General features: G+C 38.3%; 1 protein-coding gene across 10 annotated transcripts in view; it reads left to right on the plus strand.

Annotated features, from left to right (window-relative positions):
* Nucleotides 1-23,112, plus strand: part of PPIP5K2 (diphosphoinositol pentakisphosphate kinase 2) — a 48,904-nt gene that overhangs the window by 1,435 nt on the left and 24,357 nt on the right. For 8 of the 10 annotated variants that reach the window (XM_030511397.1, XM_030511400.1, XM_030511402.1 and 5 more), the window contains exons 2-14: nucleotides 9,717-10,117; nucleotides 11,527-11,722; nucleotides 12,455-12,545; nucleotides 13,397-13,482; nucleotides 14,847-15,001; nucleotides 15,388-15,489; nucleotides 16,746-16,907; nucleotides 17,998-18,119; nucleotides 19,719-19,820; nucleotides 20,374-20,460; nucleotides 21,379-21,454; nucleotides 21,536-21,645; nucleotides 22,704-22,789. In XM_030511397.1, the coding sequence (XP_030367257.1) occupies nucleotides 9,974-10,117; nucleotides 11,527-11,722; nucleotides 12,455-12,545; nucleotides 13,397-13,482; nucleotides 14,847-15,001; nucleotides 15,388-15,489; nucleotides 16,746-16,907; nucleotides 17,998-18,119; nucleotides 19,719-19,820; nucleotides 20,374-20,460; nucleotides 21,379-21,454; nucleotides 21,536-21,645; nucleotides 22,704-22,789 (1,519 nt within the window). In that variant the 5' untranslated portion in view covers nucleotides 9,717-9,973. Of the gene's footprint in view, nucleotides 1-9,716; nucleotides 10,118-11,526; nucleotides 11,723-12,454; nucleotides 12,546-13,396; nucleotides 13,483-14,846; nucleotides 15,002-15,387; nucleotides 15,490-16,745; nucleotides 16,908-17,997; nucleotides 18,120-19,718; nucleotides 19,821-20,373; nucleotides 20,461-21,378; nucleotides 21,455-21,535; nucleotides 21,646-22,703; nucleotides 22,790-23,112 lie in introns of those variants that run through there. The other 2 variants (XM_030511407.1, XM_030511406.1) reach the window with 2 other exon arrangements.

Here is a 23,112-nt window from a genome sequence, read left to right on the forward strand (position 1 = left end):
ATGCAAGGCTCTTGGTGTCCAGCCTGGCCTTGAACACTGCCAGCGATGGAGCATTTACCACTTCTTTGGGCAACCTGTTCCAGTGCATTACCACCCTCACAGTAAAGAACTTATATCTAACCTGAACTTCCCCTGTGTAAGTTTAAACCCATTACCCCTTGTCCTGTCACTACAGTCCTTGATGAAGAGTCTCTCTCTGGCATCCTTGTAGGCCCCCTTCAGATACTGGAAGGCTGCTATGAGGTCTCCACGCAGCCTTCTCTTCCCGAGGCTGAACAGCCCCAACTTTCTCAGCCCATCATCATACAGGAGGTGCTCCAGCCCCCTGATCATCCTTGTGGCCTCCTCTGGACTTGCTCCAGCAGCTCCATGTCCTTCTTATGTTGAGGACACCAGAACTGTACACAGTACTGCAAGTGGGGTTTCACAAGAGCATCTTTCTTTCTAAGTGTTTTATTTCCCTTAATCTATTTAATCTGATCCATTTCCATATTTTCTGCATTTCTTTGCATATTTTTCTATTCTAGTAGCAAGGCAAACTTTTTTTTTTCCCCCCCTCCACATAGAGTATCAGAATTCCCATAGAATCATCCTTTGTTTTGGTGAACAAGTTTTGATTCAACCAGTAACAAATCTATTCTTGCTATGTAGAGCTGTTTTTGGCATAAGGATTTGACTGATGTAATATGCCTCTTTTGTGATTCAATATATGAGAAGTATGATTTTTTTTTTTTTTTTTACTGGTTTGTCTTGATTGGCTGATTTTTATTTCTGTGGAAGACAGTTTCATTCTTCTGGCACTTCGGTACAGATTTTTTTTGCAAAAGCTTTCTCATCTTTGCTAAGATTTTCTCATCTTTACATAGCTGATGTCACAAATTCTTTGTTAGAATATGGATAAGCTGTTTGGATATGTTTAAGTGGGATCTCTAAAAGTTTGGAAGCCGGCCTTTTTTTAAACATTTGGGCTTTCCACAAATATAAATATCTTTGTGTGATGTGTTTGACAAGGTTTGATGTAGAAAAGAACTTGGATGGTAATGAACGTGACGGTTATCTGCTCTATGGCTGTGCAGGAGACACTTGTAGCACATGCCAGATGTGGGTTTGTAGTTGAAAGAAAATACTGCCTTTCTGTACTGAAGAGAAGACCATGATATTTACCAGGCAGGTTTTTCTGTTCTGAAAGTTCTGTTGAAGGATGGTAATGTCTCATTTTGCAGTTTATGCTCAACTGCTGAAGAGTTGAAAGATGCCCTGTGATAATGCAGTGTTTGGGGATGTCATTGTGTGTGCTGAAAAGTCACATTTCTACTGGTGAGATATTATGGGGGAAAGGGGAGAAATAAATTCTGTGAGGAAAGAATTTGATAAGGGAAAGATGCATTGAAAAGTTATTTCACTTCAAGTTTCGTAATTCTAAATTACTGGAAATATTTTGCTTAACTAACTGTATAATTACCAGGAAAGAAAGCAAACACGGGGAAATCAGCCAAGTAATTACTGTTTGAAAACTGTAACAGTTGTGCTTTAAGACTGTGAATCTCATTCATCAACAACCTAAAAGGCACGGAAGAGCTGGCTTCTTAACAGAATCATGGTTGATGTGGCATGTTTTCAGCTCTTAAGTTTTCAGTCACCTGAGCTACACTTCTGTAATGCGGAGGGTCAAACAGAAATCGTATTTAGGCACAAACATTTAGGTGGCATAGTTCTTGGAAAATAATTCAGGTCCCCAGGAAAAGATTTAGGCAACTGCAGTTAGTTGGCTAGCCTAGCTGTATAGCATTTCAAGAAATGTAAATGCCCTGTAAGCAGCACTCACCAGAGCTGTTTCCAGTAGGAAATGGCAGTAAGGTGGCTATTTCTGGATTCCTGTTGCTGAGAATGTAGATTTTGCACGTTAGGTGCCTGCCTTCTGCTTGGAATCCAGAGCAGTGAGCCCTGTCCTGTAAAAAGAAACCCAGTGGCCATCTTTAAAGAAAACTAGTGGTATGTGGGGAAAGTGAAGTTGGATTATGGCCTGATAGTTAGAGCAGTTGAGTGGAACAAGATAAATATTGTTTCTGTTCCCTTCTGTCTTAGTGGCTTCAAGTCTCTGATTATCAGAAAAATGTTTTAACCACCAAGCTGAAAAAAGTGTGGGTAAAAGCACCTGTACGTATATACTTTACTGCTGAAGGTGGGGTGCAGGTAACAGTGCAGTAGGTTTTTGCCCAGGAAACACATTTGGAGCACTGTGGCATGTTGAGCTTGGCTGGTCACCAAGTGCCTATCATGCCACTCTATCACGCTTACCTTGACAGAGCAGGAGGAGAAAATATGACAAAAAGCTTGTCAGTTTAGATCAGGACAAGGACATCACTCACCAACTACTGACATATGCAAAGCAGACTCAATTTGGGGAAATAAATTTAACTTATTGCCAATTAACTGGAATATGATAATGAGAAATAAGAAAAAAAAAAAAACCCAAACGCCTTTACCCCACCCCTTCTTTCTTCCCAGGCTCAAATTCACTTTCAACTCTTCTACCTCATACCCTCAAGCAGTGCAGGGGGATGGGGAATGGAGACTGTGATCACTTCATAGTGCTTTGTCTCTGCCACTCCTTCCTCCTCATGCTTGTCCCCTACCCCAGCGTGGGGTCCCTCCCATGAGAGACAGTCCTTTGTGAACTGCTCCAAGTGGGTCTTTCCCATAGGCTGCAGTTCTTAGACTAGCTAGACAAGACTACAATACAATACAGTATTTCAGTTGGAAGGGACCTACAACAACCATCTGTTGCAATTGCCTGACCAGTTCAGGGCTGGCCAAAACTTAAAGCATGGTATGAAGGGCATTGTCCAAATGCCTCTTCAACACTGAGAGGCCTGGGGCATTGGCCACCTCTCTAGGAAGCCTGTTCCAGTGTTTGACCACCCTTTTCGTAAATAAATGCTTCCTAATGTCCAGTCTGAACCTTCCCTGGTGGATGCAGCTTTGAGCCATTCACAGGTGTCCTGGCACTGGATCCCAGAGAGAAGAGCTCAGCACTTCCCTGTCCACTGCCTCAATCACAAGAATGGAAATCTTGCATGATACCACTACAAGTAGTTCTTCACAAACTGCACCAGTGTGAGCTCTTTCCGCAGGGTGCAGTCCTTCAGGAACAGATTGCTCCAGCATAGGATCCCTGTGGAGTCATAGGTCTTTCCAGAAAGCCTGCTCCTGCATGGCATCCTTGCCACAGGCTGCAGCTCCTGCCAGGAGCTCCGGCACAGGTTTTCCACAGGCTGCAGCTTCCTTCAGGGCACATCCCCCTGCTCTAGTGTGGGGCCCTCCCTGAGATGTAGGGAGATATCTGCTCCACTGTGGACCTCCATGGGCTGCAGGGAGGCAGCCTACCTCACTATGGTTTGCACCACAGACTCCAGAGGAATCTCTGCTCCAGTGCCTGAAGCACCAACTCTCTCCTTCATAGACCTTGGTATCTACAGGATTGTGTCTCTAACATTTTCTCACTCCCCTCTCTCAGCTGCTGTGCAGTGTTTTTTACCCATCTTAAATATCTTAATGCAGAGGCACCAGCAGTATTCCTGATGGCCTCAGTTTTGGGCAGCAGTGGGTCCATCTTGGAGCTGGCTGGAACTGGCTCTGTCTGACATGAAGGCGGCTTATGGTGTCTTCTCACAGAGGTCACCCCTGCAGCCCCTCTGCTACCAAAGCTTTGCCATGTAAATCCAATACACACACTTACCTTACAAAGAAAGCTCCTCTTCGTTCTTCGGGATGTTTCTTCAGGTCTCAGTAGAGTGAAACTCAAAGGTGGGTAGTCTGTTTTGGATTGGGAACTGCTGTAATCTTTCTGGTGGAGTAGTGCGTGAAGTACCACATGGTAATGCTTTTGGAACACTGTACAAAATATTTACAGTGTTTCTGCAAACAGAAGGAACTTCGCATGTTCACAGTTGTCATTGAGCACAGATTATGGCTCCTCATCAGGCAGTCTGAGAGCTGTGCTTGGTTTGCAGGCGCAACCAAGTGGCTGGCTAAAAGTAGTAAATAAAGTCTGGGAGGAGAGTGAGTGGGATGTAGCCTCCGGGTTGGGGTGGATAATCAGCTGCTTTTGAGTGGAGTAGAAGAAGAGAGAAGCATTGTTTTAACTTACTGAATCCCTGTGTGGGTGCCTACCGGTTTTTGCCCATACCACGCTGCCTGCCAGTGGAGAGGAATGTGCAATGGTCTGCCCTGATGCTTTGCAGATTACCTGTCTTGAATGGTGCAGAGGGAGGGGGAGCAGACTAAGTTTTGCATTTGGATTCCTGTTAAAATACTTACAGGATGAGAAAGAAACTTTGGAAAAGCCTGTATTGATGCATAGGTTACTTATGATGGGGGAAGATGTTAGCGTATGAAATCTAGAGCTTGATGTTAGTTTAATGCAAGATTGTAGCAGGTGACTTCGCTCCTGTAATGCTGTGTGCTGTAGCCTGTATAATTGCATCTTTTTCCTTTGCTACCTTTTTTAGCCTGTGTCTGTTCCTTTGTACATCAGCACAATTCCTTGCCTTGTTATTTGGCAGAGTTGAGTTGCAGAAGACCACGATAAATTTCACAAGGCTCTTGCTGAAGTTTGTGTAAGATGACAACTGCCAAAGCCTTTTCTCAGTTTCATGCTTCTTAATCAGCCTGTTATACCACTGGACCTTGTAAATTCCAGTAATTATTGGGAACCTCTATTTCCCTTTATTTTCTGCGATCATTGTTTCTTTTCATTTGTTTTGTTTTTATTGATGTGCACAAAATATTATCAGGCTAAAACTGTAGATATTATTTGTGATTGAGGGATATTCTTGGGACAGAAGCTGCTCTACATCTTTTTTTAGATATAGTCCATCTCATGGGCTGACAGCTGCTGCTCACCACCTCTCAGCAAGTGTGGTAGAACAGCATCTGTGTGTAAATATAAATGTTTTCTATTGCTGACTATATGACTCAGTAAACATTGAATACTAAAGTAAATTGGAGATATGTGTCTTGCTATGTGAGGTACAGCAATAACAAGCCATGTGCAAGTTGCTCACAGTGTTGTGTTCAGCAGCTTCTGTGTCTTCTCATCCTTTCTCTCTTTTTCTGCCTTTCCTGTCTCCTTTCTCTTCCTGACCATTTGTCAGACCTGAAGAGATGCTGTTCTTGAGCATGAGCCTTGTTAGTAGTTCTAGAATCTCACATTTAAATCTGGAGTATCATCAAGTTTTTGAATTGCTGTAGAAAGGTGTTACACATCCGCAAAGAGTGCTCAGGGTCACTGTCACTGCCGTCAGCTCTCTGAATTCAGTCCCTGCTGGTTCTTTCTTCTTCCTATCTCCCCTCTGCTTCCCCCTTGTCCTGTCCCCATACTTCTTGCTCCACCAGCAGCCCAGCGAACTGGCTGTCTTTGGTGGTTTGTTACACCTTAAGTCATGTTGCAAAACTGGAATTTTAAAACGGGTAAAATGCCTCAGCAGGAGTGAATCAAATATTTCTGCTGTTAAATGTACTGTTAATGAAAACGTTTGGTATAGCAGTTCTAGCAGGAAGTTCTTGAAAGCTCTGTGTCATCTCATTGAGACTGCCTGAAAAATTGCCATTAAAGCACCACTTACACTTCTTGTATAGCTACCTGTTTGTTCCATAATGTAAATGTCACTGTGTTTTGTAGTTATTTTGTTACAATGGCATTTACAAAAGTTGTTTTCCTGAGTAGTTCACGATTTTTAAATGTTTTATAGCTGTTTAATATATGATGTGCTGGGTTTTTTTCTTGAGATAATAGATGAGGAACGATTTTTGTCTAGTTTTGTTCCATTAGTTTCCATTAGAGTGCAGTAGAGGCAGCGTGTATTTGTTCTTCTGATAGCTGTAGTGACAGAGAAGAAAATCTGGTGAAATGCTTCTGTTTATACAGGAGATGTATATGGTTTTGTTAGTATTCAGAACATGGCTGTTAAAACTTCGAGCCCCTTATACACAACCATTCAGATCACTGCTGCTATGTTAAGCTGATCTGCTGCTGACAGTTACTGGAATGCTAATCTTTATGAGCTGAGAAAATATGGGAAATGCCAGGGCTGGATTCCTGAGCTGCTGAAACATGTGAAATGAGGACAGGAAAACTATTAACACTTAGTGAGGACTATGTTTTGGCTTATGCTTTTGGAATATTCTTGTGGAAATCTTTCAGAATATACTTGTGGAAGTGGAGAAATACTGTGTTAGGAAGACAGTCTGTAGTGCGCCACTGGAGTGAACACTGGACTTGGAGTGCTTAGCAGGCTGCCACAATCTGTTATTTGAATACAGCATTACATGTATGTTAATATTGAGTTTGCCTGTGTGTCACAGATGAGTTTATTTCAAAATGAGAATGTAAAATTAAACAGTAAATCTGCTAAACTTTTTTTTTTCTTTTGGTAGCTTGTGGTAGTCATGGATAGGAAGCTTTAGGACAAGTGAAATGAACAGACTATTTGGTTGAAAGTCCTTTTAAGAATTGACACTGTTGGTTAAATTGCGTTTTTCAAAATTAGCAGAGGTTTGGTTTTTTTCAGTATAAGCTGTAAAACAGAAGCCTTGTGTAACAGCTGAGGTCTGAAGGGAACATAGTCTAATCAATTTAACCTGTAAAGGTCATTGCACGGGAGGAGATTGTTGCCTGGATGTTCTTGATGCTATCGCTTTGGAAATGGGTCAGCGTATATTCCAACGCCAAGCTTTGGGGTTTTCATTGCAGTCTTCCATGGTTGAGGCATGCATGTTGTCTTCTAATCTTCACTGCCTGATGAGGCTTATACTCATGCACCAAGTATGATCTAACATAGTCTCTGCTGTGTATTGCTGCTGATGCTTACTTCTTAATACAGAAAAACGGTACTGGGAAGACTTCACGGCTGCCGGGGCAGCAAGATGGAATTCTGCATGCGGCACAGTGTGTTAGCATCCCATCAGCATTGACAGTAGTTCTGGGGTAGGAAGGCAGCTCCATCTTCTTGCTCTGCCATATATTACTTCTCCTTGCTGTACAAGTTGAGAACCACATTTTTATCCAAGCACAGTCTTACTGCATTTTTGATGTCAGATAACTGTAGATTATTTTAGGAGGCTTGTGTAAATTGTTTACTGTAGTTGCTGTCACTCTCAGATTTCTCTTTCTATGTCTCTTGGACTCTTTTTTATTTCACACACCACAAAAAAGAAGGGGATTCCTCAATTTTTATAGTAGCCAAAGCATTTTGGGGGAAAGAATTCTAATTCCCATCTCTGAAAGCATTTATTCTAAAAAATAAATGATTTTGTTATATCCTGACTCAAATTTATGCTTATGACAGTAGTTTACAGCATCTGCTGTCTGTAAGATAAGCTGGTCACCAGCAGCAGTCAGAATGCTGATTTATATGCAATTCAGTGAGTCCATGCAGTGGTTTACAGGCTTGGAAATTGTCAGTATCTTTCTTGATCCTGTGTCTTTGGTCTTGTTTTTACAAACTGCCTGTAAACTCTGGGACCCAGTGACAGTATGGCAGAGTTGCAGTCTAGCAGCTCTGGGTGAACAACGTAATCTTGCAGAAAATAATCTGTTAACTCTAAGACGACTATGTGACTCAGGGTCTGTTTTCTGCAAGTGAAGCTCCACTTGACAGGTCTGCTTGCCACCAATAATACCAACACACTAGAGATTCTTGAGTTAGGAGGGTAGAAACCCACTACGTTTTGGATAGGTTTATTAGGGAATTAAGTTTGTCAGGTTGTATCTTTGTGTCATTTGTAGACAGGTATGTTGAGCTTTCTCTTCAGTCTTTAGTTGTATGGTTTCTACTTGCTTTAAGAATCAATCACTTGGGGTTAGAGAGATTCAGGTAGTGCCAGAGATACTCATGACATAACTAGACATTAATAGCATACAAGCTTCGCAACTGCTGCTGCTCTTACAAAGTGCACTACAGGAATAGGTATGGGAAAGGGCTAAAAAAACCTCTTTTGATGGCCTCCTGCTTACCTGTTTCAAATGGTTTCTTTTCCTTCTTTATGAAAAAACTTTAGGTTTTAAAAAGCTGTTAAGAGACTTGTTTCCAGTTTACAGAATTTGGGTAGTGGGAGGGGAAGCTGATGCAAGAGGAACTGTTAAACTTCATTTTCAGGCTTTACTATCTTTTAGTTTGGTTTTGGTTTTTTTTAATACCATTTTAAAGTTCTGTATTAGTTGCCAGTATATGTTGGCAGTTAGCTCTGCCCTTCTGAAGCTTGCTAGAAATAGGATGTGTAAAGCTCGCTTTCTTCACCCTGCCATAAACAGGATAGATTTATCTCAATACCGAATTTCTAACTCTCAAGGGAGCAAGATGAATGAGGTGTTTGAAATTTCATTTTTGTTCTTGTTGCTTGAAGGACAAATGGCTGCAGTTTCATGTTCTAAGGGAAAGTAATTTTTCATTAGTGAAATTGAAGGAGAGCAGATACATAACAAATACGTTTAAGAAATGAATCTTTTTAATCCTCTGCTGTCACTCCAGGATCCTTATGTGTCTGTTGTTTGGACCTCAGCTCAAGCTTCTGGATCTGAAACAGCTCTGTTGTTTACCCATGCTTAACATACTGCTCTCTGACTTAGGACAGATTCTTTCTGGGTAATTTTTGTTCTGTTTACCATCCTCTTTCACAGTAAGCTGAATGGTTAATCACCATTGGGAACTTAGTATTGCTTCACTTCGTTCACAGAACAGCCAGAGTTGTTTTGACAGGCATTTAAAGACAAATTTAGTTCTGCTGAGACATCATTGTTGAATAGCACTTACGTAATGATCTGACTAATAAGCAACCAAAAGCGTTCGATCAAATGAACTTCTAAACAAGTAACTGCTTATTAATTTTCTGAGTAGCAATAATGTATTATAATTAAAGGTATAAAGCCATGCACAACGTACAGCAAGAGCGGTTACCTAGTTAAAGCAACAGAAGATTGAGCTCTGAGTCTCTGTTTCCGTATACAAGTTACTTGGTCGCATCACTGGTTGAAAGGGTACTGTATGTTTCACTGGTACAGTAGTGCTTAGAAGTAGTTTTGACAGAATGCAGTGCCAGTGCACATCTCTGTAAATACTAGTTTTTCAGTGTGAAAATAAAGCAATGCTTTGACAGAAATAAATGAGCAAACACTAAGCTGGCACACACATTCTGCTTTCACACTGAGGATTCACTCAGGTTTTGAAAGAATAGGTTTCTGTATAAGAATAGTCCTAATGGAGGCTTTATAGTTTTCATTAGCATTTGTGTCTGCTTGCCATTGCCGTTTGATCAGAAACTTTTGGGGAAAAAATAGCTGATGACAGAGATGGTGAGCTAAATATCACATAGAGAAAGGTTTTGTTGGGTTTTGTATAAATGATATACTCTGCACTTTCACTTTACTCTTTTAAGTTAGGAAAAAAATGCATTTGACAGATTTTACTGTCATGAGTTATATTGTCTATTTCTAAAAACTCTGCATCAGTAGTTCTAAAAATACTTTGAAATTATTCCACCTGCTGTAAGCATACATGTAAAAGTGCAGACTGTGTGTAATATGCATGGTTTTGTTTCTGATGCTTTGCTCAGAGATATGTAAATGTGCAAACACTTTCTAAATGAGAAGAGTGTAATTTTTATGTGCCTTTACCAAGTGTGGTTTTTCTTTTTTCTTTTTTTAATATTTGTCTTAGGTTGAAAAGTTCTATCGTCTCAGGGAAGCAGTAGCCTGTTGTTGGTTTCTTGGGCAGCAAGTCGAACTGATAATAAGCAGATGATAACAGTTAAACAGTGTCTGACAGACAACGTCGTCACAGTGGCGGAGCTGCACAAGCAACATCAAAGAGCAGGGGACTTTTGTGTTCCCGAGTCAGTGGGAAACATGCCCCATAGTATCTCCGCTGCCAAAGTGGCTGCAGTTTCTACATAGATCTCCATAGATCTTGTAACCATGTCTGTTCACGCAACAGAGAATGATCCTCCTAGATTCTTCGTGGGTGGAGAAGATGGGGAAGGATTACTGGATTCAGGCAGATCGTCAGATTATGAACAGTTCTATGACCATGGGGAAGAAGAGGAGGAAGAATATGACTCTGTATGTACTGTTGGAGCATGTGTGTACTATTCTGTATGTTGTCTAGCATTATTTTAGCATTTTTTTGAAATGGAATTAAATCACAAAAGTCTAAGGTGTTCTAAACTGGAAAACTGTTCATATTCAGATAATGATCTGTCAGTTATGTTTGGAAATGCAGGACATTTGAAAAGTAAGTATAGTGTGAACTTTGAAGTAGATGTGCTTGACCTTAATACCGAGTTTTAGGGCATGCCAGCTTTGCAGACTTGATTTGGATTCTGGGAATAAACTTGATGGCATAAGCCTTAATTTTATTTATTTGGATGATTAGTAGCAAAAAATGGTCAAGAGTTTTTCTTTTGTGTGTGTTGTCAACTGCTGCAGAGTTAACTTGATTTTTCAGTTTGAACAAACTTAACATTTCTTTTTTCATCTTCCGGTTGTTTTCATTAAGATCTGACGTATTTTCATTCTTCTTCTGTCTTGGTGTATAGGAAGTGCATGCTAAATTAATCTTAACTTATGCCTTAGTTTATTATTGCAGAGTGTTCTGAATTGTATTTTAGCACTATGTTTACTAATTTTTAGTTATGCATGAGTCATCATGTATGTTTTTTAGATGTGTTTTGCCTTTCTTTTAGTCTGTAACATTTCATTTTAGGGAATAGTCAGATTAAATTTTTACTGATGGCAAGCATGTCTAAAAAAAATGAAATGCAAGCGTTAGTAAAACACTTCATGATTGAAAGTAAATTGGAAATGCAGAGAAATAGTGCAAAATTAGCATTGCCTGTGTTTAAAAAGAACAGTAAAATGAAATAAAGGATTCTTGGGGGAGGTGGGTTTGTTTCTTTTTAAACAAATGCTGTTGTACTTACAGATACCACTGAGAGGAAGAAATTTTTAAAGGCTTATAACATGAAAGACATTACAAAAGACAAGTGAAACTGTCTATGCAAAAAATAGCTCAAATCTAGTGTTTTCTGGTTTACTAGTTTCCTTTTCATAATTTACTTGTAATGCTATGTAATAAGATGAAAAGTCTCCTGGCTACTAAGTAGATGTAGAAAAATTAAATAGGTTAAAAATGAATTGCTGGATAATTTCAGAATAAGCCATAAGTATTCAGATTTGACATTTCTGACTTAGATTTTGATCTTGTGTATTTTTGTTCCTGATACGATACTCACAAAAAGTAGTGTAGAGCAATGGAACAGTTTCATTTTTTGAGGTAGTTTTCGTAAGAATGCGCTTTGGCATGCTGTCATGCTGCATTTTATTACCTGCTAGCAATTTATCTGATTAAACACTAAATCAAAGGTAGTGCATGAATTTTAACAGAAACTATCTGCTCTAGTATTGCGCTGCTAAAACCCTGCTGTGTTCTGAGAAAACTTAATAATTGCTTTCCTTCCTCCTGCCTTCAGCCACCAGAAAGACAAATCGCAGTTGGGATATGTTCAATGGCTAAGAAGTCCAAGTCCAAACCAATGAAAGAAATTCTTGAACGCCTCTCCATGTTTAAGTACATAACTGTGGTAATATTTGAAGAAGATGTTATTTTGAATGAGCCAGTAGAAAACTGGCCTTTATGCGACTGTCTCATTTCTTTTCATTCTAAAGGTAAATCTGCTAATAATATCATAATTTCTTTTGACATCTAAATACTTTAACCACTTTGAGGGTAATTTTTTTTTTTTATGTCTTGTAGTTTTATTGGATTTTGTTAGGAAGTGATTCATTTGTTTGATATAATACAGTTTACTTTTAAAATACAAACTTTTTAAATTACACTGTTTTCGTTGCTTGAGAAAGTCCTGTCTGACGTGGTGTTTAAAATAGCTATTCCATTGGTAAATATTTGTGGATCCAGTGGAAACGGTGATCTAATACTTACTTGGTCCAATAAATCTGAAGGCATGCTACTTTCTCAGTAGGAGTGCTGGGTCTCTGGCCACTTGTTTGTGCATCTCTGCTAATATCTAGGAGGTTTTGTGGGGCTGGGCTATAAAGCAAAGATGTATTAGGCTGAAGCTAAAAACCATACTTTTAGGCAGAGGCAATAAAAGCCTTAGTTCTAGCCCTGTGGAGTTGGAGGGCATGTGGAGTGAGGAGGAGGGAATTGGAGGCAGGACCACTACTTTTGGCAGCATATGCTGAAATTAGGCTGTAGTCTCATGCTTGTCTTAAGCTGATGTTATGTCTTATGTCTATAGCTGAGGGAGCATCCTCCCACTTAACCCATACCTCTGGTTGTACTCTTAAAAAAAAAAAGGCTTGGATATGAAGGTTCCAAACTACTTAGTGGTGTTGTGTCTCGTAGTTTTAATTAATTTGTCTTAATAAATACTTTAGGATTTCCACTGGACAAAGCAGTTGCCTATGCAAAACTCAGGAATCCATTCATAATCAATGACTTGAATATGCAGTATCACATACAAGACAGGTAAGTAACACTAATTGCTTGCAGCAAATTACTTTTAAGTTGGAGACTATACAAATCTGTTGTTATTGCATAGCAATAGTTGCAGTGTGTAGTACAGTAGTCTAAATAAAATTATAGTGAATGTTACACTTCATTAATGTATGCATAGTTTCCTGGGATATGTATTTATGTGTGTTTTTTCTTTTACTGCCTTTATACTCATATGTCTGTAGATTTATCAAGGTAGGAATTTGGTGATACATTTCCCTAAAGCTAAGCAAATAAAGTTTAAACTCTGAAAATATGTGTAGCAACTCTACAGCCTCCTATAATTGTAGAATTCATGTGGCTTGCTAAAGGTCTTTTTTTCTGTTAAGTGATACTTAACAGAAGTTCTTGGTATGCAAAGATCATGTGCTTATTCAAAGTGAAGTTTCTTTTGGAGCTGCAGTCATGCATAGTAAATATTAACAAAACAATAGCGAGCAAAATGCGTAAACATTGGAGCCTTCTGAACAGTGAGCAGACTTGCTATTTTGAATGCCTTCAGTTGCTGTGCCTTCATGTTCATAACCTCCTTTAACAAGAGAATTATTCTATGTAAATTGCTGTTGCACTAGGAGAGTGGAGAGGACTGGCATAGCAAATTACATTTTTATTGGTGCTGATGAGATCACTGCAAAGGTACAGCTGTGTCAGTGACCTTTAAAGCTTTATATTAATATGAGTATTATGTATGTAATCTTACCCTGTGTGATTTAAAAAAAAAAAAAAAAAAAGTATGTATTTTTCTCCTCTCTTAGTCATGGGCTGCAAAATACAAATACTGGCAGGATTTGTATTACTGTGCCAGCTTTGTTCTTTTCTTATAGGAGAGAAGTTTACAGTATTCTTAAAGCTGAAGGCATTTTACTTCCTCGCTATGCAATTCTGAACCGTGATCCAAACAATCCCCAAGGTAAAAAATGATGACTAAAATATCAACAACTAGCATATTCTTGTTTTCACTGGAGAACCTACATAGCAGGCAGCTAAATTTCACCTGCTACACAATTAATTCATTTGTGCAGAGGTTGCTTTCTTCTCTAACATTTAAAGTATTGTGGATTAGCTCCTATATCTGGCTTTGGAGGCAGTACGTGAAACAGAAAAGGCTTTGAAGCTGTATAAGCGCTGTTCAGCAATAACTAAACATCAAGACTGTTTTGGTCACAAATTCAAAACATAGCACCATGCCAGCTGCTGTTAAGAAAATTAACTCCATCCCAGCCAAAGGTAATACAAGTGTGCATCTGAAAAGCATGACTTCAAAGCCCGGGGTCACAGTCCTCTTACAGCCATCAAAGAACAACTAGAATATTAGCGCCTCCAAACTCAAACTGGGATTCTAATATGTCACCAAAGAGAGCAGCATTACCCACAGTAAGTAGTCATTTTACTCAGGAAAGGAATATTAACAGAAACAAGTTAGGCTATTAAATACTTCCCCTTGTAAGTACAAGCAACCATGCATGTAAGGGAAACCTAGTCTAGACAGATCTGCAGATGATATGCTCTGAATATAAATGGTAATTAATTTTTTCTGTACCTGAAAAGAAACTTCATGTGTTTTTCTACTAAACTGAAAACTTACATCAACAATAGAAGATTGCAATGACAGGTGAAGCCGCAAAAGAAAGAGAGAAGAAAATTTAAAGAAAATAGAAGTATTACTGTGGTGTAGCTCATAAGAGGTAGGGAATTTATGTTAAAATGTCTGTATAATCTAGGGGGAAAAGGACTCGTTTATGCTACAAAAGTCAAATGAAAGTTGCTACATGTAGCCAACCGGTAATGAAGAGATCCTGACCCCTGATTCCAGAGGACCTAGTCCTCTGTGCAAGGTGCATCCATCAGAGAGTAGGAGGCGGTTCTCAACCTATTAAAAGTGCTGTTGCATCTGGCACTGAACCATGTTCACTGTCCATCTGCCACCTCCCTGATGTTTCAGAGAAAGGCACTGAAGAAAGAGACAAACAGCCCTACCCCCTGTCTTCAAAACATTTTGAAAAAGCATACCACTCATGCAAGCTTATGCGTAATCATCATTAGGAGATGATTTCCTGTCTGCCACTGAAGAAATCAGGAGAAATGCTAGAACATAATATAGGCATGGTACAGCAGACATGTTCAGCACATGATCGTGACTTTGTGCAGTCAGTAACAAATCAGTGAAACAAAAATGTAATACGGTCTCTTTATTTCAACCTACAAAATTAACCCAAATCTCTTAATCATTTCATTCTATCAGTATAAACTCTGTTGTTTGCACTGTTTCTTCAGAATGTAACTTGATTGAAGGAGAAGATCATGTGGAAGTGAATGGAGAAATTTTCCAAAAGCCTTTTGTAGAAAAGCCCGTTAGTGCTGAGGACCACAATGTTTACATTTATTATCCGACATCTGCCGGAGGTGGAAGCCAGAGGCTCTTTCGAAAGGTGAGATTATTGTGCTAAACTATTGAAAAGTTGTAGATGTCTAACAGAATTGCAGAGTAATTCTGTCCTATCCATATGTTACCTGGGACCTGTTTTGTCATGTCCTGCTTGTAGAAGCAGTGGCAGATCAGATTCATGTTGGGAACATGTAGACCCTTGTTCCTTGCAGCAGATTGTCAGCCACTGCAGATTCTTATAGGTAAAAAGCCTGTGCACTATCAGTGCACTTTTAGAATCTTATAAAAATCGTTTGGGAACTAGCAAAGCATATTTGCTTTATTTGTTAAAGGAAGTGTTTTCTCAGTACAAGTGTGTAATTTTAAGGCGTTTTAAAGTTTGTTAAGCAGAAGCCTATGAGTTTATTAATAGAAAAATATTCATTTCAGATTGGCAGCAGAAGTAGTGTTTATTCCCCTGAAAGCAGCGTGAGAAAAACAGGCTCCTATATTTATGAGGAATTCATGCCTACAGATGGCACTGATGTGAAGGTATGACAACTGTGCGTTCTTCTTTATATTTAGAACAATTGAGTGCTCCAAGAGCTTGTCAGTTTTAAAGATTATAGCTTTGTGCTGAGGATTACTTCTAATGAAGTTTTGATACAGTTCATAAGTAAAGAACATAATTTTTACTCTAACTAAACACAGTACTTGTAATGTGGAGCAGCTTTGCTTATGTTGTTAGAGTCTAAGGGGTAGAGGCTTATTACCCAACACATTGTTTCTCTTTTTTTGTATTGTATTAAGTTCTTTGAGCAGCATATACTTTTCTGTGTAAACATAGAATCACAGAATCATTGAGTGGTTTCGGCTGGATGGGACCTTAAAGCTCATCCAGTTCCAGCCCCCTGCCACAGGCAGGGACACCTTCCACTAGACCACGTTGCTCCAAGCCCTGTCCAGCTTGGCCTTGAGCACTGCCAGGGATGGGGCAGCCACAGCTTCTCTGGGCAACCTGTGCCAGGGCCTCGCCACCCTCACAGGGAAGAACTTATGCCTCAGGTCTCATCTCAGTCAGGTTAAAGCCATTCCCTCTTGTCCTGTCCCTACAGGCCCTTGTCCAAAGCCCCTCTTTGGGTTTCCTGTAGCCCCTTTAGGCACTGGAGCTGCTCTAAGGTGTCCCCAGAGCCTTCTCTTCTGCAGGCTGAAGCAGCCCAGCTCTCTCAGCCTGTCTCCAGAGCAGAGCTGCTCCAGCCCTCGCAGCATCTCCGTGGCCTCCTCTGGACTTGCTCCAACAGCTCCACATCCCTTCTGTGTTGTTGCCCCAAGCCTCTGCCTTGTGATGCTTAAAGTGGGCACATCTTTTTATTTGTTCATTTAGTCCTCCCTAAAATGTGAAAATATTTTTTAATGAAGAGAATGACTTAGTCCTGCAGCCAGATTTCCATAATCAAATAAACTGAAATAATTCTCAGATTAACGTGCTCTCCAAGTTCTGCAGATGGTTTACAGAGGAAAATATTTTTTATCTCTGTACCATCATAATTAAGAAATTCAGTTTTATTAATCAAGTTCTATAATTCTTATTTTTCGTTGTGCTCCAGCCGTTTTCTCTTGCTTTATCCCAAGTTGTCAATAAATGACAGGTGCTCTCTATTGAGGAAAAGATACTTTAGAGTGACCTTTTCAAGCAGCTAGTTTCGTTTGAAGTCATTACCACATTTGAGATAAATTTGGCAAAAGGTATGCGTATATGTAATGTGATTGAAATACACGGAACCGAGAGCTCCTGCTTTTCAATAAAGGTGTACACAGTAGGACCAGACTATGCTCATGCTGAAGCCCGGAAGTCTCCAGCTCTGGATGGCAAGGTAGAACGCGATAGTGAAGGAAAAGAAGTGAGGTATCCAGTCATCCTGAATGCAAGAGAGAAGTTAATTGCTTGGAAAGTATGCCTTGCCTTTAAAGTAAGCTGATTAGTTTCCTATCTGATCAAACATTTAGTATTAATTAATTGTTTATTGCATGAAACTTCTATAGGGTTTTAGTGCACAGAGTCAGCAGTGATAATTGCTGCAGAACTCCTGGGAAGGTGAAAAGTTGAACTTCCACATCTGTTTTTATCTAGAAGGATTCTTCCTTTAATGCATTGAAAAGTTCTGGATGCGTTGCTTATGTTGCATAAGTTTCTCGAGTTCACATGTTCGTATTGTGCTTTGCTAACCCACAGTGTGTCTGTTTTATTCATATATTCATACATTTTGTTAATGGTTTCTCAGCGAAACACAATTTCAGTAGTTAATTTTTTGTAACTTTTGATACCTAGTATTTACATTGGGCCCAGTTAAATGTTAGTTTGGTACTGACATGACCAGGTCCTTATTTGAAGTGTTTGATAGTTTTGACTTTTATATAGTTTTAAGATTCCTTTGTTCAAAACTTCATTCAATCTCTTATTCTTCTTTCACCTGTCTTATTAAAAAGCTGTCTTTCTGTCTGTCTCATTACCTGTGTGTAACCATGATGGCATTCTAGAGCCTGGAGGGTGTGAACCTCTGTAATCTAGCAAAGTCGTCTTTGAGATCTAAAAAAGTAATCTGCTGAAATGGCATCTAATATTTTGTACTAACTATGTCAATATTATGTCAATGTCAAAACCATCCTGTCAAATTTAAATTTGGACAAAAATGTTTTCATCAATATTTTGTTATTTCCTGCCTGTCTCCCATATGTGTAGGGGGAAGCCACTGTCAGATGGGGAATTTATAGGCCCATAATTGCTTATGCAATCTTAAAGGTTAAGTTTAGGCACATGTGAACTTGACTTTCAATACGGATATGAAGGAATGGTAAAAACGTTGGGGATAGAGTTAAAAAAGGAAGATGTCTGCATGGCATGAGCAAACCTAACGTGGAACTGGCAAAAGGTACTAAGTATAAAATTTGTCATATTTCTCCATATTTTCAGATTAATACAGTGTTAAAATATAAAGTTTATTTAGAATAAGCAGTCCTAAGGAAGGTGATCAATGACTTAAACTTTATTCTTAAAACCAGCAAACAGTGTGTGGCTTTGATTTGCTGCGTGCTAATGGACAGTCCTACGTCTGTGATGTGAATGGCTTCAGTTTTGTGAAAAACTCTATGAAATACTACGATGATTGTGCTAAGATACTGGGGTAAGAGTTTACTGATTTATTTGAGGAGTTTTGTCTTTTAACTCTGTTGTATGTGACTGTACTTAATGTACTATTAACTTACATATCTATTATATATATGTATATATAATGTATTTATTCGTTATTTCTAAATTAGTTCTTTAAAATGAAATATCGCATAAAATAAGGAATTAATAAAATATTAAAAAGAATAATAAACAAATAAATCCGAAATAAATTTCTTATTCCTAAAATCATCTAAAATATCTGAGTGTTTTGTGAGCACATAAAGCTAACTGAATAAGTATTTTAAACGCTGGATTAATTCCTGAAGTAGAGCTTTAAGAACTTTCTTTTTTTTTTCACCCCAAGTAGAGAAGCACCATTGGATGGTTATGCTTGCTGCTGTTTAATATGTGCCCAAATTAGTGTACATTGTCCTTGATCTGAAGCTGCTATATGCTTCTATATTGGCGAATTTCATATTGGTAAATCCAAACTGATACAGTATCAAGGTGTCTTCTGTCATACCATCTTCTCTCTGCTACTGGGAGGGAAAAAAGGTGTAACAAGGGGTCATACAGAATTGGGTAGTGAACTCTATGCCAATGAAACGTTGCCCTCAAAGTAGGCTGATTCTATTTTGACTAGTTAAATGGTTTTACAGTAAGATTATGCTGATGAGATACAGCTGACTTTCTGCATTATCAAATGCTCTGGGATCTTACTTATTGGAGGAAGAGCTAAGCTGGAATCCTAGATATAACAAGTGTACTCCTGTTGTTTTATGCCACTTTTTGAGTTAGATACAATTCTCATACCCATTTTGATTTTTCTTTATGGCAATTATAGCTGTTGAATTCTCTGAAAAAAGTTCTCTTTTTTTTTAATGCTTTATTTCGATGTGCTTTGTACATTGCAGTTTGAAGTAACAGCAGAATTCTTTTTGAGCTTTTTAGAGATTAAATTTTAGCTTATGCTACTTTGAGAGTTACATTTTTTTTTCTCCATATTACTGCTTCTTTTAGATATATATATATATACACACACATCTGAGGTTCAGTATATTTTGATGAAATACTTGGGGAAACAGAACATTAGCAAGATTTAGCAACCTTCTGTAGATGGAAGCAGTGTTACCATTTTGTAGTTATGACCAGATTTTACCTATTTTTTCAGTTCTAACACAGAAATGTTTGAGTAATTACCACTAAAGATAACAGTTACTCCATTATAAGAATGGCTTACTGATTACCAGGGACTTTTAGTTACACAGTGGAGTCAGGTGTCTGAATATTTAAATGAACAAGACTGAATCATATCCAAGGAGCTATTTTAGGAACTGGAGTTCAAAAGCAATTTTCTTACAAATCCAGAGCCATTAGGCTAATGTTTTTTCTTCAGAAGTTGTAGTACCTTTAAATTGTTGCTTAAGTATGTTTTTACTGTACAGTTACAAGAAAAATATGCATTTACAGATTCATGACTGCTAGTACTCTAAAAGCACATTGATAAAAATGCATGTCTGTATTATGTATTTGGTTTGGAGTTTGTATGTGTTGTATAAGCTGTGCTTTAAACTTTGGCTTGTTTTTTTCTTTCTTTTTTTAACCCCTTTAGGAATATCATAATGAGAGAACTTGCTCCCCAGTTTCAGATACCATGGTCGATTCCTTTGGAAGCTGAAGACATTCCTATTGTGCCAACCACCTCTGGAACAATGTAAGAAAATAGTCGCTCTGCCTGCATTGTGCAAACTTCTAATGTAACTTGTGTGAATTTTTTTCTCTTCACAAGGTGTGCCGACTTTGGCGTATGAACACTTATTTTGTGTGATGAAAACAAGGAAGGAATCACAATTGCTATGCCAGCAATCAGTTTCTGACCCTTAGTCAAGCTGAGTATAGAACAGCAGATTTTCAAGTGTAGTGTCTTTTATGCATAGCTTCCTTCACTGCTAACCATTGTTCCAACACCAGCTTAATATGTGCTCCTAATAAACATGCTTTCTCATTTAATGAACCTCAAATTGTTGTTTTGAAAACTACTTAAAATAGATATTTCTGTAGTTACCCAAGTCTTAAAATTGGTATTTATATTTTATACCTTACCTCATTTTCAGTTAACCTTATAATCTTGCATATTCTTCCATCATTTCTGTAGTTATGTCATATAACTATGACTTTGTCAGTTGTCTTGATTCGTGGTGGTTTTAGTACTAAATATAAGACCCTCATGTATAGAACTGTGAAATATAACTCTCTTGAAATTGCAGGATGGAGCTTAGATGTGTTATAGCTGTAATACGCCACGGGGACCGAACACCGAAACAAAAAATGAAAATGGAAGTGAAACATCAGAGGTAAGTAGCATCTTTGTAAAAATTGGTTTGGATGCTTTAGAGCCCAGCTCACTTCTTGGGGGTGTGCAAGCAATGAATTGAGCAGGAATTGCATCTTACAAGTTGGTTTTTGTTTTGTTTTAAATCTAGCTTATGTTGCAGCTACTTAACAAGTATGCACCTCTCTTTCTAACAGGACTGACAAATTACTCATGCAGACTTCCTTCATCACATGCTGTGCCTTCTGAACAGTCCTCTGTGCTATTAATGAAAATGCATTTGTCTCTACAGATACAGCAGAGAATATTTGTGGTTCATCATTTGATTGACTTCTGCCTTTCTCTTTTTATCACAACTGTGCTTGTGTGAGCTGCCATCTACTGTACTACCTTTTTGACTTTCACTTTTGTCAAAGATTGATGGCTCTGAATTGCTGATAGATAGCATCTCTATGTTAGGATTCATAAAGTGCGTAATATAATTGTCCTGGAATTAGGTGCAATTTCAATAAAAAAGTAATTACTTGTCTTGGGACTAGATTCTTGCATTCAGAGATACATGTTGTAAAAGTGTAGTACTGCTTATCTGATATTTTTGGTTCCGTTCAGGAACATTCTTGAAGATCAGGAATTTACATGGCTGTATATTAGAATATTATGTCATTTGCTATGAAGAATGAATCCCCCCCCCCCCTTTTTTTTTTCCCCAGCACTTAGCAGATCAGTAACAGAACATTTTTTAGTGCTCTTATTTCTCTAATGTATTGAAGACTTTATTGGGAAATGGGATGTGAATAAAGGTTGGTTTGACCTGTAGGGCAGATTTTAGCATGCTTTTCAAATAGCATAAAGGTGCTAATTTCAGGCCAAGAGCCACTTGTTCAAGTAATATTTTCATTTGCTAGCCATGTTTTTTAAATCAGTATTCTTTATCTTAAAGGTTTTTTGATCTCTTTGAAAAATGTGATGGATATAAATCTGGAAAACTAAAACTGAAGAAACCAAAACAGTTGCAGGCAAGTTTGTCTTTGTTTTCTTGCTATGGTATTTTATAAATAGAAAATTATTTAAGTAAATCCTGTGTTTGCTTTCTTTAGGAAGTGCTTGATATAGCAAGGCAACTCCTTGTAGAACTTGGGCAGAACAATGATTCTGAAATTGAAGAAAGTAAAGCAAAACTTGAACAGCTAAAGACCGTGTTAGAAATGTAAGTGGTTAATTTTTCAGGCTTCATAGCAACAAAGTTGTATCTGCTATTTTGACCTGTTAGACCAATTAGTGCCTGCAATGGTTGTCAAATATGCAATGATATATTCAAGCACAAGGGTTATGAAGAGAAAGGGTGTCATGTTTGACATTATGGAGTGGAACATCTGTTTTTTCTCCTTATCTTCTTAATTGAATGTATTGCTTTATGTAGTGTCTCAGTATTCATTCTGCATGAAACGTTACTTTCTTTCATCTCAAATTTTATCTTCTTGCATGTCTTTAAAATGAAAGTATTTAAGTGGAGGGTCTGCTGCTTGCAGAGTGTGACATAATGAAGTCTGATGGAGCCAATAGGAAGTTTCACTGTGTACTGTCTGCTTAGAGCAGACTTGATGGATTCCAAATAAATAAGGCTTTGTATATTAAGCTGGAAATACTTAATAATTAAAACACCAAACCTTGAGGCTTGAAGGTGTGTTAAAGCTCTGGGGTCTCAGAGCTCCAAAAAGTAGAAGATAACTTTAAAAAAAAAAAATCAGGGCAAAGACAGTTATTGAAATTTATGAGTTCTGCTTGAGAACTTAGTTATTGGCTGACAAAATAGTAGCCATCTGTACTGCCAGATCAGATTCTGGATAGTCACAGCTACTGTAGTTGTGGATCTGAATAAATTACTTGTGTAATCTGTAAGTGCTTTTTTCTCCTTTTCCTTTTCCTTCCCCTCTCCTTTCCTTTTTTGTCCTGCCTTTCTCTTTCCTCCCTTTTTATCTTTTTTTTTCCTTTTGCTTTCTTTTTCCAGTTTGATGTTCAGTGTCATGAAAAAAGTAGTAGATGGCATTTTTAAATGTTTCATTACAGAATGGTGGATGCTTCTGTAGTCATACTGTGCTTGTTGAGTTAGGTTTATTTTAAGCACTGCTTCAGTAAATGGTGGTCAAATGCACAAATCCATGACCAGCATAGATGTAGTATATCCAGTTACAGGAGCATAGCAGTTCTGGAGGAAAATATATAAAATGTTTCTCTCCCTCTTCTCTTCTCATTTTCCTACTTCAGGTATGGACATTTTTCAGGAATAAATCGCAAAGTTCAGTTAACATATCTTCCTCATGGCTGCCCGAAGACTTCCAGTGAAGAAGAAGGTATTGTATTACTTTTGTACCTAATTACTTAATATCATGTGCATTTAAATAGTCATGGACTAGTGGTATAGCATGTCTTGATGGTAAGAAAAAGAAATATGTTTTCAATTAATGTTTTTTCTTATTGGCAGATAATTCAGAGTCTCTTGATTGTACACTGAATAGTATACCTAAAACTCTAGTAAATTTGTCTTCTAACACTGCTTTTTTGTAACAGAAAAGTAGGGTGAAAAGAAGCTTCAGTGATCCACCAGAAAACAGTGGTTTGGGTCGGGGATGGGAAAGTACGACTCAACATTTACTGCTGTCTTTAACACTTTTAT

This window comes from Strigops habroptila, chromosome Z, assembly GCF_004027225.2.
Source record: "Strigops habroptila isolate Jane chromosome Z, bStrHab1.2.pri, whole genome shotgun sequence".
NCBI classification, from domain to species: domain Eukaryota; kingdom Metazoa; phylum Chordata; class Aves; order Psittaciformes; family Psittacidae; genus Strigops; species Strigops habroptila.